Source organism: Marmota monax, unplaced genomic scaffold (genome assembly GCF_021218885.2).
Source record: "Marmota monax isolate L192 unplaced genomic scaffold, Marmota_monax_Labrador192_F-V1.1 WCK01_AAM20220418_F8-fsc00432, whole genome shotgun sequence".
In the NCBI taxonomy this organism is placed as follows: domain Eukaryota; kingdom Metazoa; phylum Chordata; class Mammalia; order Rodentia; family Sciuridae; genus Marmota; species Marmota monax.
In genome coordinates this window covers 374369-389521 of record NW_026693953.1, presented here as the reverse complement: position 1 = coordinate 389521, position 15153 = coordinate 374369, and the positions used below count along the sequence as shown (strand labels likewise).

General features: G+C 41.8%; 1 protein-coding gene across 4 annotated transcripts in view; it reads left to right on the top strand.

The window, feature by feature from the left end:
- Ddc (dopa decarboxylase) overlaps positions 1-15153 on the top strand; it is a 121107-nt gene that overhangs the window by 105301 nt on the left and 653 nt on the right. For 2 of the 4 annotated variants that reach the window (XM_046463916.2, XM_058585452.1), the window contains exons 11-14: positions 2684-2703; positions 6586-6684; positions 9458-9559; positions 13236-13454. In XM_046463916.2, the coding sequence (XP_046319872.1) occupies positions 2684-2703; positions 6586-6684; positions 9458-9559; positions 13236-13436 (422 nt within the window). In that variant the 3' untranslated portion in view covers positions 13437-13454. The other 2 variants (XM_046463918.2, XM_046463919.2) reach the window with 2 other exon arrangements.

Genomic DNA, 15153 nt, shown 5'->3' with positions numbered 1-15153 from the left:
CCTTACATAGCCATAGGTCTTGCTCCACTAATCCAACCAACTGTGAATAAAAAATACTCAAAAACAAAAACAATTGCACCTGAACAAAGCAATTACAGACTTATTTCTTGACATTATTCCCTATGAAATACAGTATAAATATTAACATAGCATTTACACTGTATTAGATATGATAAGTAATCTACCGATGATTTAAAGTCTACAAGGTGATGTATGTAGGGTATATGCAAATACTATGCCATTTTATGTAAGAAACTTATGCATCCTTAGATTTTGACTCCCACAGTAGGTCCTGGGAACAATTCCCCTTGGATAACAAATCAGTGTCCACAGATGCTTAGTGGAAGACATTGAGCTAGAGTCAAAATAAATGAGAGTTTTCTTTATAACAGAAAGTTCTGTCAGAATTCTAGTGAGAAGGGAAAGTGTTCACTCCTGTTACACAGGCTTTTCAGATAGTCTTAATTATTAAAGGTTTATATTTGGAAAACAGAAAACAGTCAATGCTAAGCCAGAAGATTTCACAATCCAACCACTCAAATGCCAACATTATTGATATATTGTTGTATTTCTCAGCAAGTCTTCTTTTATGCCTTGTTTAGTTTTACTGTTTTATCTATACATCATTTGAAATTTATAAGCTGCTCACACCACATATATCTTATGAAGTTTTAATCTCACCATCATGTACATTCACAAGTCACTAATTTAACAAAAAATAACTATAAGTAAATAGCAGAAAGATCAGTAGAGTAGAGAGAAGGAAAAAGGGAGTGGGAGGAAGGAAGGGGAAGTACTGGGGACCAAATTAGAACCAATTATATTCCATGCTTTTATAATTATGTAAAAATAAATTCTATTGTCATGTCTAGCTAAAAAGAACCAATAAAATAATAAATAAATAAATGACAGTAGGCACATAAGACCTATTAAGACACATTAAGCTCTTAAGACAGTGTAAGTGTAAGTAAGATCATTGTCATGGGAAAATAATGGTTTAGAGGAATTCATTATTGTTTACAGTAAATGATTGTTCAAGGAAGCTCCAAAGTTGAGCCAGTTCTTCAAGGAGTCCTTAAAGAAGAAAGCAGATTCACTGAGAAGCCAATTCCATCTTTCATCAATGGTGTTTTGCTATACTAGCTGCTGTGTCTGAATCCTTATCTTTGAAACTACAAGTTGCACTGTACAATAAAATTTTCTACAGTAAAGGAAACATTCTATAATTTTGCACTGTCCAATATGGTAGACAAGGGTGGCAGGTGAAACCTTGAAATGTGGTTCATCACACTAAAAAACTACTTTTTAAAATTTTCTATAGTTTTAACTACCTAAAGTTTCAATAGCCACATGTGGCTATTGGCTACCATATTAGATAGAATAGTCATATAAACTCATTTATTCATTTTTTATTTATGACAGTCATCTGGGTATTTAACAAGTTCTCTGAGTATCTACAACATGCCAAGTACCGTGGCCTCTGTGAATCACTGTCAGTTTCCTTCTGATGACTCTGCTACTATGTTTTATTTATTTAAGAACTCTGTTACTAATGAGAGACCACAGGGTATAGAGGAATGAGAGAATTGGGCAGGAGTTGAGACAGGCTATGTGACTGTGGGCTTCCATATCAGGGTCTTCCAAATCATTAAATAAGGGACTGATACTGATGGTCCTACATTTTTCTCCAACACTGCCATTCTTATCCTAGCTGAGAAAAATACCTGGTCTTTCCAGGGAACCAGATGCAGTCAGGGAATGACTTCAGATTTCTTGTAAATATAGCGTGGACATTCCTTTGTAGTGGATGTGGGTTCTATTAGGTTGCTTGTCCTGGCTGAACATGGTGAAGTTCTGCTACAACCACTCTGCAGTCGATATTGCACAGGAAATAGGGGATGCCTACAATGTGCCTTGCCTGGTCTACGTTGGTGGAAAAGATTTCCATAGCTCGTAACTCCTCTACCAAGAGGTGTAGCTACTACTGCATATCCTTATAACTCTTACCTGATCCTTTGACAGGGTTACTTGTAGAAACTCATCTGAGTCCTCACCCAGGGTACTTTTCCCATGTGATCCTGGGATGTATTGCTTTAGGTGTGAGGGAAGATTAAAGTTCAAAACATCCATTTTTTTATAACCAATGTGGAGCCACTGAATCCAGAATGAGGAAACTGACTCGTTAGATACATATTCATGGAGCATCTGCTGTGCGTCAGATGCTGAACTAGATCTGTGAATACCGAGATGAATACTCCCATCAGGTTCCATTTTTTTCTTTATTATTTTTATCACTCTTTGAATCACCAATTCACCTTCCCATGCATGAATGAATGGATGATGAATGATTTACATGATTTGAATGTAACTTACTACTGGGCGCTAGATGAAATCTCAGCTTTCCATTCTTCTGCAACTGCAGAAAACAAAACTAATGGTGCTTCATTAATAATTCAGCATTTTCAATGTGCATCCTGAACATAGTGCTTTCAGAGGACTCCCTTGGAATCTGTTACCTTGAGATGTGCCACAGGGAACTCCCAGGCCCAGTCAACCCTCAAGCAGTTTTACATCTGCCTCAAAAGATTGTGTTTGTGATACAGAAATATACCTTGAAGATGAAAATGATTATGTATGTTAACATTTTTGTCTAATGGTTTCTTTTTCTTTCTCTTTTCTCCAGGGCTTATCACTGACTACAGGGTAAGTGGACAACTTGTCTCATCAAACTAGGTCCATTATAATCCAAAATGTGAATGGCATGCTGTCCCTCACTCTCCTGAGCAGGATTCCTCTGCAGAGCACCTTCTAATTGGGTCTCAACTGACCAATCAGGTGGGCTCTGTCAGGCACTGGGTGGATCTGCTGAGCTCACTACTCAGGGGTTCCAGGTTAGGTAGAATAACCTTGAATGCACCCTTAGACAGGGGGAAGGAACTTCTGCACCCCTATTCCTCTGGAAGGAAGGCTCTCTCTCCTGAGACAATGCAGCCCCTTCTTTCTTTGTTGCAGTTATGTTGCTGAGGTGGCATCCTGAGGAGTGAGAGAATACACAGATACCAGCAAAGGTGCTCAGACAGAAGGACAGTTATCTCAAATCCTTGCCTCAAATTGCTTTGCTTCTCTCTTCTTTTTATTTGACACAGTGTTCCATAAAGTTTATTTTGAAAATACTGGGTTGTCCTAGCCTTACTCTGGAAAGGTATTTGAAACAATAAATAGAGTTTGGAGACTTATCACTTGAGTAGGAGCTGGGGACACTCAGGAGAAAAGAGGTAGGGTCACAGCATTGGCCGCTTCCCCCTCATGACTTGTACCCAATTCTTTTTGTGTCAACTCAGAGGTGATCTGAGCCGATTCTTTTTGTGGTGGGCTTAAGATGTCATCAAGGCAAGGGCTTAGCTGTCCTGACAGAGGTTATGTGGCTGAACTGTCAGGGCCAGCATGTCTCCAGCTGATAAGCTAGCAGGGGCTGTGCCTCAAAGGCATACCTTTTCCTTTCCTTTTCCTGTAGTAGCTACAAGCTGGGAGTGCAGGGGACCAGGAAGCCTTCCCAAGCCATCATGGTTTATCCTAGGACAGAGTTTTGGTGAAGTTTTCCAGGAACCATCCAGTTGTATGCCAGGGAGAAAGACCAGGGTATATGAGAATAGGGGCATGACAGGGAGATATGAACATGAATGATATCATTGTTTCTTTCAGAGACTGGAAAACCAAACTGAAGACCATCAGAGCCACCAGGCAGGGGAAAGGACTCCCAGGACAGAATGTTGCCCACTGGGCTAGTCAGGGAAGTGAGGGATGACAGAAGTGAACAGGGTGAGGCAGGTCTGTGGACCCACCACTGAATGAGGGCATGAGGAGACAGTGTTAGATCTAAGAGGTGGCTGTTCAGGACATATGGTTTGGCAAAGTCATTTTGCATTCTTTCTGGTTATGAACTGAAGACCAAAGAGGTAAGGATAGCATCATTTGCCCAAAATTTACATGATTATGGGCAAAGTGGGTATCCTTATGCTCATTGCATAGGTGAGGAGATAGAGGTTCAAAAAAGTTAGAGAAATTTCAGAACCCAATTGAAAGAAAAAACATAGGACCCAGGTCACCAGCTCATCCCATTGAGCTGTACCTTTCCCCAAACTATTTGGATGAGGAAACTGCAACTACTGGTCATGTTGGTAGCTTACCAAGAGTGGTTCAGTGTACTGGTTTTTAAATTTTTGATCATAGAGGAAGAATGTCCCAAGAAATAGATGACTAATGTCTGGAGACTCACATCGAAGCACCAGAGGTATAGCTCAGTGTTAGAGTGCTTGCCCATATGCACAAGGCTCTGGGTTCCATCCCCACCACCTCCTAAGAGACAATACAAACTGACTTCCACATGCAGAGTCATTTTGGGTGACCCATGTGGGAAGGTAGAGGGATTTTCTTGCTGATTGCTTCAGTATATAAGTCAACAATATTCCCTAAGGTGAGGATGGGCTGCTCTGAGTCAGACCAGGTGCTGGGCTTGGGGCCAGGAATAAAGTAGCAAACTAGACAGAGTCCCTTTATACAGAACTTACATTCTAGCAGGAGGTGAGGCTGATTGCACAGGAAATCACAGCCCTCCTGATGAGTTACACTCTAGTCTCATGCAGGTGAAAAGGAGTGGTGGGCGGGGACATCTCATCCAGGCCTGTGTCAGGCTCAGAGAGGCAGTACAGGCATTAGGGAGTCACGTTTGAATGAGCAAACAATAAAACTGTGCACATTTTCACTCAAGTGTCATAAAAATTACGTTTGCCTTGTTTTTCCTCCAAACGTTGGACTTAAATCACATTTCGATTGTCAGGAGGTTGACTTGGCAAGGGATGGTTTTGGAACGCCACCTCCGTGCTGAACAATGGCAGGGAGCCATTGCTTCACTGGCTGTTAGTTGTGTGGTGAGAGGTTCCTCTTTTAGATTTTTCAAAAAGGTAAGTTAGCCTAATTCTTCCTGAACCTCCCAACAGCTTGCAGACACATGGTTAAATCACAAACAGCTGTGTGTACGCAGGTACGGTTCCAGCTCTGCCACATTCTAGGTTGGTGACATTAGACATCTCATCCTCCGTGCCTGCTTTCCATCCCATAAAGGGAAGATCTGAACCCCTATTTCATAGCACTGTTAGGAAGATGAAATGTGATGAAGTGTGAATACACTTAGCACAGTGTCCCGCATAAAATCAGAGGGAAACCACTGTAATCACTTCTGAGCCTAGCTATTGGGTCCATGTTTCTCTTTGCAACTTGAGAAGCTTTTCCAGTTTGGACATGGCTGCTCTTCATTCATTTTACACACTCTGTAGTCATTCCCCCTTAACCACAGTTTCACTTTCTGTGGTTTCAGTTACTCATGATAAAGGGCAATCTGAAACTGTTAAGTACAAAATTCCAGAAATAACAATTCGTAAGTTTGAAATAACTTTTATTACAGCATACTGTTACAATTGTTCTGTTTTATTCTTAGTCATTGTGTTAATCTGTCTCTCTCTGAGGCTAATTTCTAAATTCAACTATCACAGGTGTGCATGTACAGGAAAGAACAGAATATGTAGGGCTCAGTACTATCTGTGGTTTCACACCTCCACTGGGGATTTTGGAACGTGTCCCCAGTGCATGGCGGGTGACTGTATTTAAAATACACCTATGCCCTTCCACTCAGGAGCCGTGCTGGGCTTAGGCTGAGCTTCTCTGGAGCCCCAGGTGACAGGCAGTCCCAGTGAGTCTGGGGGTCCTTCCTCACCCCAGCAGGGGGCCCTCTCTCATTCCTCAAGGAAGAGAAGATACAAAAGAGTTGCCATCAGCATCTTGCTAAGTTCTCATAGAATATTAATGTTTTTTTAAAAAAAGCCATGATATGCTACCAGACGGTCTTCAGGAATTGCCCATCCTTCTCTTCCCTGTCCTTTTCCAACTTACTTTGTTACATTTTCAACCTTCCAAGAGTCACACCGGATGCAAAGTGCAGTCAGCCAGGAAAGTCTGGAAATTCAAGGGAAAGCAGAGGGAACACTTCTTTGAGGACCAACACATGGACACATGCTATGTCTTTCAGTAGAGGGGTCTTGGGGGTCACTCCCCTGCAGCCACTGAGATAAGAAAGGAGTCAGTATTGGTCTAGAAAACAGTGTCAGGACATCATGGGAAGCATATGGCAGACAAATGTGGGTTTCAGCTTTCTCCATCCCTGCAGACAGAGACACCTGTGCAAAACTCTGCTTGCCCCCACTGGTGGTAAGCTTCCTAGAAACAGGGCCACATCTTTCCTGTTAGCTCGCTGACGAGCCTTTTTCCCAGAACAGGTGTGAACTCAGCAAACATTTGTTGAGTGAAAACAATAATCATCAATGCCTCCCAAGTCAATAATCCCTGTCCTCATTTCCCTCAGAGGAGCTTTGCAAAGGCAGCCTCCCTCTGTGGCCCCCCTGCTCATACCCCAGGATGGAAAATGTGCAGCCAGAGTGGGGTAGACACAGGGAACTAGTTGCCTTTAAGAGAACAAGCCAACCAGTGGGTTAGAAAGGAAGCACTGATACCCCATATTATATTTTATTTCAGCACTGGCAGATCCCACTGGGTCGAAGATTCCGCTCTTTGAAATTGTGGTTTGTCTTTAGAATGTATGGAGTCAAAGGACTGCAGGCTCATATCCGCAAGGTACTGTCTTCATTCTTTATCTCAGTAATACTATGGAGGGCTTAGGGGACTTAGAAATGAATTCAGATGTCTTAGTAAGTAAATACAAGCACGCATTACTTAACAACGTGGATAGGTTGTGAGAAATGCATCATTAGGTGGTTTTGTCATTGTGCCAACATCATAGAATGTACTTGCACAAACTAGGATGACTAGGACCGTGTTGGAAGATACAGTCCATGGGAACCACCATGGCACATGTGGTCCATTGTTGACTGAAATGTCACTACACAGATTGGGGCTGTATATGGTAAAGGATGCAAACTGTACTTTGGGTTGTCGAATGCACAATTATGGATCTTTGAGGACACCTCTATTAGGATTACAGGTTATCAGCTCCAGGGTGATGATTGTTTTAGTTAGCCTTTATACTGCTGTGACTAAAAGACCTGACCAGAACAATTGTAGAGGAGGAAACGTTTATTTGAGAGCTGATGGTTGGTTTCAGAGGGCTCAGAACATAGACAGCCAGCTCTATTCCTTCAGGACTCAAAGTGACGCTGAACATCATGGTAAAAGAGTATGGAGGGAAGCAGCTCACATGATGATCAGAAAGGGAGGGGGAGAGAGAAAGAGAGATATCTTATCAGACACAAATAATATATACCCCAAAACCATACGCCCATTGCCCCACCTCCTCCAACCATACCCTACCTGCCTTCAGTGACCACTCAATTAATCCCATCAGGTGATTAATTCACTGATTGGGTTAAGGCTCTCACAACCCAATCATTTCTCCTCCAAACCTTCTTGCCGTGTCTCACACATCAGCTTTTGGGGGACATCTCACATTCAAAACATAACAATGGTCAAAGTAAAAACATTATGTAGGTTGTACTTTTGGCATAGTGAGTTTCAGTGAGCAAAGAAGCAAAAGTGAGAATATAATGTGTTTTTCTTCAGAAGATTGCCAAAATAGGAGAATTTTAGAGTTGGTGTGGAATAGATACCATCTACACCAATTGTTCTCAAACACAGTTCCTGACCTACAGTGCCAGTGGCCTACGGCAGGTGCCAGTGGCCTACGGCAGGTCCCAGCAACCTGCTTTAACAAGCAGTCTAGTCACATAATATGCACTTAAATTTGACAACCACTGATCTACTTCAAATCCCACTACTCTACCATTTTTGTTCATCAGCTGGGGAAACTGAGGCCTGAATATGAACCAGGACTTGCCTAAGGCCCACCCAGTTTGCCAGATGCAGGAGGCATGCTGACTTCAAGCTGGGTCCTTCCTTATTCTGATCCTTTCTAAGCCAAGGCCTCATCCTGATGGTCAAAAGTCCCCAGGCTTCACAGGAAAGGCATGCCTGTAGTTTCTAACCCTAATGATATGACAATGCTTAACTTTAAGTCCTGGTGCTGCTGCATCACCAACTGTGCAGCTAAGGGCAGGGGTCAGATATGTTAGGGTCCTCCCTGTGACAGAGATGCAGAAATGCATCTATTTTCAAGCATTTGCTAAATTCTTGAAGCTACAAACTGGTACCTGTCTGCTTCAAGCCCATTCTAAGAAAATTTATGGAGCATCAAGCACTATGAGAGTCTATATGGTTAAAAAAAACCTAGAAAAGGAACATGTGTATGAATTTATAAATAATGTATCTTATGTTCTTAATTGAGAAAAGTAGCAGGAGAATTGAATTCAAATTATTTGGAGAAAGAAGGCTAAAACATTAGTGGCTTATCTATCCACAATGATTTCATCCATAAGCCCAAGGACAATGAGCTGTGATTATGCTGCCTCATGTTATAAACACATCACGCCTCTTTTTGAAAGGATTCCCAGTCCTACCTTAGCAGGAATGTGGGAAAGGGCTGGACCAAAACCTTCTCCCTAGGCAAGAGCCTGCTTTGGGGATACCTGAGTCCAAAGTCTTTGGCGCCCTCTGGTGGTCATAAGAGGGATTGCTTATTTCCCAACAAGCTTTGGTCCAGAACTTGCGCAGAGCTCCTCCGGTGCATTTACCACGTGATGGTGACCAGAAGCGCGCTGGATGCTCAAGGTTCTGAATGAAGGAGAACTCCTAATCCGCGAGAGGTTTTTCTCCATGGATCACAGATAATTCGAATCAGTTTTTGAGTTCTTAACATCTAGGAGTTAAATCAGGTTGACATCAACCTTATTCAGTGACAGGAAGGCAGCTCTTGAATGTGATGGTGTATGTGTGGTTTCTGTGTCTCAGGGGCAAGCACCATGGAACTAGAGCCACACGAACCGCAGAACTGAAAGTCTCATATTAGCTGCATTCGAATCCTAGCTCAGAAGGCATGGCAATAGGATATTGGGCATGTTAACTCTCTGACCCTGTTTCCTTAACTGGAAAATGGGTATAAACCAGTATCCATCACTATGTTGTGAGTTGTCATGAGGAAGAAGTGGTAGATGAAGGTTAGCCTTTATATCTTCTACAGTGTTCCAGCACCTCTTTGCAATTTTGTTATAAAATTATAAAAGACAGATTTTTCAGGGGCAAGGGTGTAGAAATAGCCCCATGAACAGAAGAAAATGGTGTTTTTTTTTTTTCTGAGGACATTAAGCCTTTCTTCATAGTAATGAATGAGTTTCTTTGGGAACAGCTGGTGAGGGGACAGCACAAACACTTGAAGAAAATTGCAGAGAGTATGTAAATGAATTATGGATGTGCAGTTTAATAGGGTTTTCTAGATGGTTAAGTTTTGAATTCAGTGATGATGAGAAACTCAAGCACCTTTCCCCCTCTCTCTCTCAAGCACGTCCAGCTGGCTCAAAAGTTTGAGTCTTTGGTGCGCCAGGATTCCCGCTTTGAGATCTGTGCAGAAGTCACTCTGGGGCTAGTCTGCTTCCGGCTAAAGGTTTGTTTATGTCTATCATCGACCTCATCATTTTCTTTGAATGGGACAGAGGGGCAAGTCCCATTCTGACCTCCACACTCAGATGTCTTCATCAGCAGCGTCCCAGGAACACTGAACAAAAACCATGGTATTTAGCCCACAGCCCTGAGGAAATCTGGCTTCCTGGGAGGCCCTGCCCAGATTGTCCTGCATGGACCATTGATGTTCAGCTTTCTTGGAGACATACTTGTAGACTTCTTGCTCCTTAGTCCTAGATTTCTCCCTATCTTTTCCATCCCCAAGACTCTGTCCCACCACTGAAATTCTCTACGGGACGCCCATCGTGGCCTCACTAACTTGAGCTTCTCTGTGGAAGCATGGGCCCCATCTGGGAGCTGGTTAGAAAAGTAAATCTCCCCAAACTAGCCACCCTGACTCCATATCTCAACAAGACCCCACACAGGAGGGTGAGGTATTCCAGGCTGTGTGTTCCATATGCATTCACTAGGTGAAGGAGTCTGGTCCTGGGGAGTCAAGATGAAAGTCATCTTGTTGAGATTCTTGATGATATTTCTCAAAAGGACCTATGGCGTACTGCATGCATACCCCATTAATCTTAATTAATCATTAATTAATTAATTAATTAATTAATTAATCATTAATTAATTAATTGATTGATTAATTTAATTAATCATTAAATGAAGTCAGATGAGAATTAACAACCAACTCTCGGACATCTACAGAGATGGCTTTTAATACGATGAGAGGATTTTATTGTCACTGTTTCAGTGCTGGGGATCCAACCCAGGTACACACACACACACACACACACACACAGACAAATGCTCTATTACTGAGCTAAACCCCTAGCTCCCTTACCCTTTGGGTTTTGCTGTGTTTCCCAGCTGGTGGGGAATTTGAAATCTTCCTAAGTAATTGGGAGGTACATGCTACCACGTTTTACTGGCGTATAGTTTCTGAATCAGTTTGAGGTCTTCCCATAAGGCCTCCTATTTCCAATCACAGACAGAAATCAGGAACAGGAACAGACTGGGTTGTGTCATTGTCATGGTACTGTCACTCAAAGTGTGGCACTGCCCCTCCATGTATTGTCTCCTTTCCCTCACCTGATTCTTGGAGCTTTGCAGTGAGGATGAGATCCAGGTATGGAAAAGTCCGGAGGCAGCAGGACTAGAGGGGCCTTATAACAAGAGAGAAGCCTTGGGTGATGGTGTCCAGAACATGGTTATGCAGATGACATGATGTGGCAGTTCCATCAAAGTTGGGGACTGGCATTTTGCTCAGACTTGTCTGCCCCCAAGTGGTTGCATTGTTTTTATTGCCAGTATTCTTGCAGGAACTTTTTATTTTAATTTTTATGATTTATTGAGATGTAATTCACTTAAATTGCCCATTTGTGTGATTTCTACTGTATTCACAGGGCTGTGCAGACATCACTAATTTTAGAGCATCTTCACCCTAAAAAACAAAACTCTCACCCATGAGCACTCATCCTCCATTCCCCAGCTTAGGTTGATTAATCTGATCTCTGTCTCTAGACATTTGCCTATTCCAGACATTCATATAAATGGACTTTTAAATATACGTTGGCTTTTGCCACTGACTTCTTTCAGTTAGCATAATGTTGTCAAGGTTAAGACTTTCATTCTAGTGGCATAATTTACTAATTATGCCAAACCTATCTGTGCCTTAGTCCTTTCTTCTCAAGTGAACTGTAATGTGTGTGGCTCTTACATGCAGGAAACTCAGGGAAGTTTTCAGTTAACAAGCTGCTTCCATCCCATGAATCTGGTTTCTTCTTGAAGAAGCACTTTGTTAAACGTTATGGTTCATTTTTCTGCCACTGTAACTATTATATTCTCATTATTTTCTCCTCATCCTATTCCTCTCCAGTAGGAGTTTCAAGTCCTCCACATCACTTACTACCTTAACATACACTTGGCTCTTTATTTAAGCTGAAGCATGTGATGTTGTGATTGTGTAACTGATTCTCTTTCCCTCCATCCTTACCCTGGTCAGTCTCCTCCTCTGTCTCATTCAGCTATTTTTGTCTTTCTTTCACCTCTGACCATTTTTCCTGTTTGCCATCTTGCCTTTACTTACACATATCTAGTCCAATTCATTTGGAAATTGCAAGCAATTTTTTTCCCTAAATCATTTGCCTTCTTTTCTGCACTATATAAATTTCAGACTCATACTTAATCTCTTTAATAAAATTCCATTCCCTTGGTATCAATTTTTTTCTTTCCTTCCTCCCTCCCTTCTTTCCTTCTTTTTGTTCTCCACCTTGAATTTGTCTACCTGGCATACAAGGCAGCAATTTCTCTATTGTCTGTGGCCCCTTCACTGTGCACTTGGGCTCTGAAGGCAGCCACATTCTAGCTCATAGCCAGAGTCATGGTGGATTTGTCCAAGGCCAAAGCCATTTTCCAATATTGAGCAGGTGTTCAGCTAGAGTGGACTGCCAAGTAGACTGGGCACTTCCCTCCTCCCTCTTCTTCTTTCTCTGGACTTTGAAGAAAGGGCCAGAAGAAGTAGCACAAGTCTAAAAGGGTCATATGACTAAGATGCAATGCTCTACATCCAGCCCTTTCTATTTTCCACTTAGAGGAAGGGGGGCCACTATGAGAAAACTGGACAGAGGCAGAAACTAGAAAGGGCAAAGAAGAGCCTTAAGCCTGGCTGGCTGAGTGCACCAGTGGTTAGTAGGGGAAGCACTGACTTCCCATGTACTGTTTGATACAGACCTCTCAGCCCTGATTAGTAAGCAGGAGCTGTGCACGTGGCCCCTGGCCCCCAAGCTGGTTAGCTGTTCTCTTCCTAAGGGGCTGTGTGGAGGCCACCAATGATCCCTCGATCCTGTGGTTCATGGACATCTTCCCAGATTTGAACAATAGCTTGACTATTGTGCTTCATTTTCTCTGTTGTTGAGATTTTCTCTGTGTTTCAGTATGAATTTAGACTCCCACTCTGGTGCTATTCAGAATCCTCAGGCATGTTGTTTAAACTCATTCATTTGAAATCAATTAAAAAAAATAAAGATATAGGTCAAAAACAATAGTTATAAAATTAATAGGGCTTACTAATTTTAATAAAATTTTATATTATATATGCAGATTAAAAAAAGCAAAACTCATTCATTTGTAGATGACATCTCTAGGGATCTTCATTTTTCTTAAACAAACTTGGACCATATGAGGGTCATCTTTTTGGGGGGTGGGAGGTACCGGGGATTTAACTCAGGGGCCACTGAACCACATCTCCAGCCCTATTTTTTATATATATATTATTTAGAGATAGGGTCTCACCGAGTTGCTTAGCTCCTCCCTTTTGCTAAGGCTGGCTTTGAACTTGCTATCTTCCTGCCTCAGCCACCTGAGCCGCTGGGATTACAGGTATGTGCCACCCCGCCCGGTGGGGGGTGGGGTCATCTTTAGACAGTACATTAGAACTTGGAGGAATGATTTTGTGAGGAGAGGAGATGGTCTTTTAGCCTGTGTTACTATTATTTTATGGAACTTTTAAACACTGTAAATGAAAGGTGGATTGGGAAGGTCTTTTTCACTGGGCATCCTAGTCTTACCAGACTTGGTGTTACCCAACGATGATATGAGTTGAATTTTGGGGACCTCAGAGGAGTGAAAGTAGTTTGTTCCCTTCAAATCCCTCCCTCCAGGGTTCCAACCAACTGAATGAAGCTCTTCTGCAAAGAATAAACAATGCCAAAAAAATCCACTTGGTTCCGTGTAACCTCCAAGACAAGTTCGTGCTGCGTTTTGCCATCTGCTCTCGCATGGTGGAATCTGCCCACGTGCAATTCGCCTGGGAGCACATCAGAGAGCTGGGGGAAGACGTGCTGAGAGCAGAGAAGGAGTGAAAGTGGAGCCCGCTGCAGGTAAGCCACGTGTTCCAGGAACATCCTGTCCTCCTGGAGTCAGGGTCAGAGTGGGGATCCCCGACTGGCTCAGTTCTGGCTCTGCCCCTCAGCGCTGCTGTGGACCGAATTTTCTCTTTGGTAAAGTCAGAGAAAATTCTATCATGCTTGGTCCAGAGGAGTGGAAAGAGTGCTATCTGTAATGATTCTCTACAGATTTTTGGTTATTTATTTTAAATGAGAACATCGTTTTCTATCATTCTTTCCCTTCAGATTTCCCCAGTTAATTAAGCTAACTTGCTATCATAATGAGCTTATATATCAAACTGGCAAGCTTTAGATAAATGAAAACAATAAAACAGGAATTTCATGTGAGTGATAATTTACTGTCAGGAAGGACCCAGGTCTTGATGGTTTAGAGAAAGAGCCTATTTAGACGACTGGGCCTCTTGGTAATAATGAGGGGTTTTAACTACATCAATTAAGCCCTGCAGAGAGCACACAGGTAACTCATAAGGACAATGTTTTAAGCAAACGCAGCACTGGCAACAGGAAGACTATTTAAAATTATATGTGTGGGAGTTAAAACAATCTTAAACGACTTCATTAGATTATTTTAAGAATATCATTCAGAAAGGGAAGGTACTGGAGAATGAAATCGACCAAATTATGTTATGTGCATGTACAAATATGGCATAATGAATTCCACTATTATATATGATTTTAATGCACCAATTTAAAAAACAAGAACACACCCAACAGCAGCCCTCCCCACCAAGAATGTCATTCAATTGGAATTTTCTACTTTTTTCTGTGTCTGTCATTTCTTTCTTTTTGCCCCATTTGGGGGAAGGATAGTAGACCCCCCTAACCTCTGCTTGTCTTTGTCTCTCTCCTCTTCATTTCTCCATTGACCTCATTCATAACCCATCATAGATGCAGAACATAGGGGTATAGTGTAATTTATTTGACCAACTGCATGCAACTTTATCTTCCTTGCTCCTAATTTTAATTGAGAATTCCTGAAATATAGTGCTTAAAAAATCCAATAATAAAATTGTATTTTATTACATGAGTGAACGGCCTATGGATGGTCAATTTCAGTAAGGTGAGGCCAAAGAAACCACCTTCTCAGTGGAAATATGCCCAGTAATACAAGGCCCTTTTCCTGGTGTGGTAAGGGCCTTCCTCCATGCCTAAATTAAGAGACCTCCCTCCCCAGAACAACTCGATCATACATCCAATATCTCTGGAAGGTATCAGGGAGAAGCTCATACTTTGATAGTATTCCATTGCTCTAAGCATATGTTAGTATACACAAAACAAGCAACCCTACAAGCAAGTACTACTGATTAGCCTTTCTGCAAACCTATATTTGCAGATATCTAACAAGTATCTATTATGTCAGAATCTTATTCCCATATGCTCAAAATGATACACAGAGAGACTATAGCTCTGGAAAATAACATGTGGGGAGACTGTAGCTCACAGGCACATTTTCAATAGAAATCATAATTCCTGTGGTGTCATTATTTGCTGCAGATTCAAAAGGTAAAAATAAGCTTCAATTTTCTAACAAATATATAGAGGATACCATAGTAAATTACAATGCACGTATATTGTTTTGACCAGATTAATTGGAATAATGAAAATCTTAACACCTTGGATTTACTTGTAACTACTTGATGTTGTCATATCATTTTTAGGTAATCACAGTTCT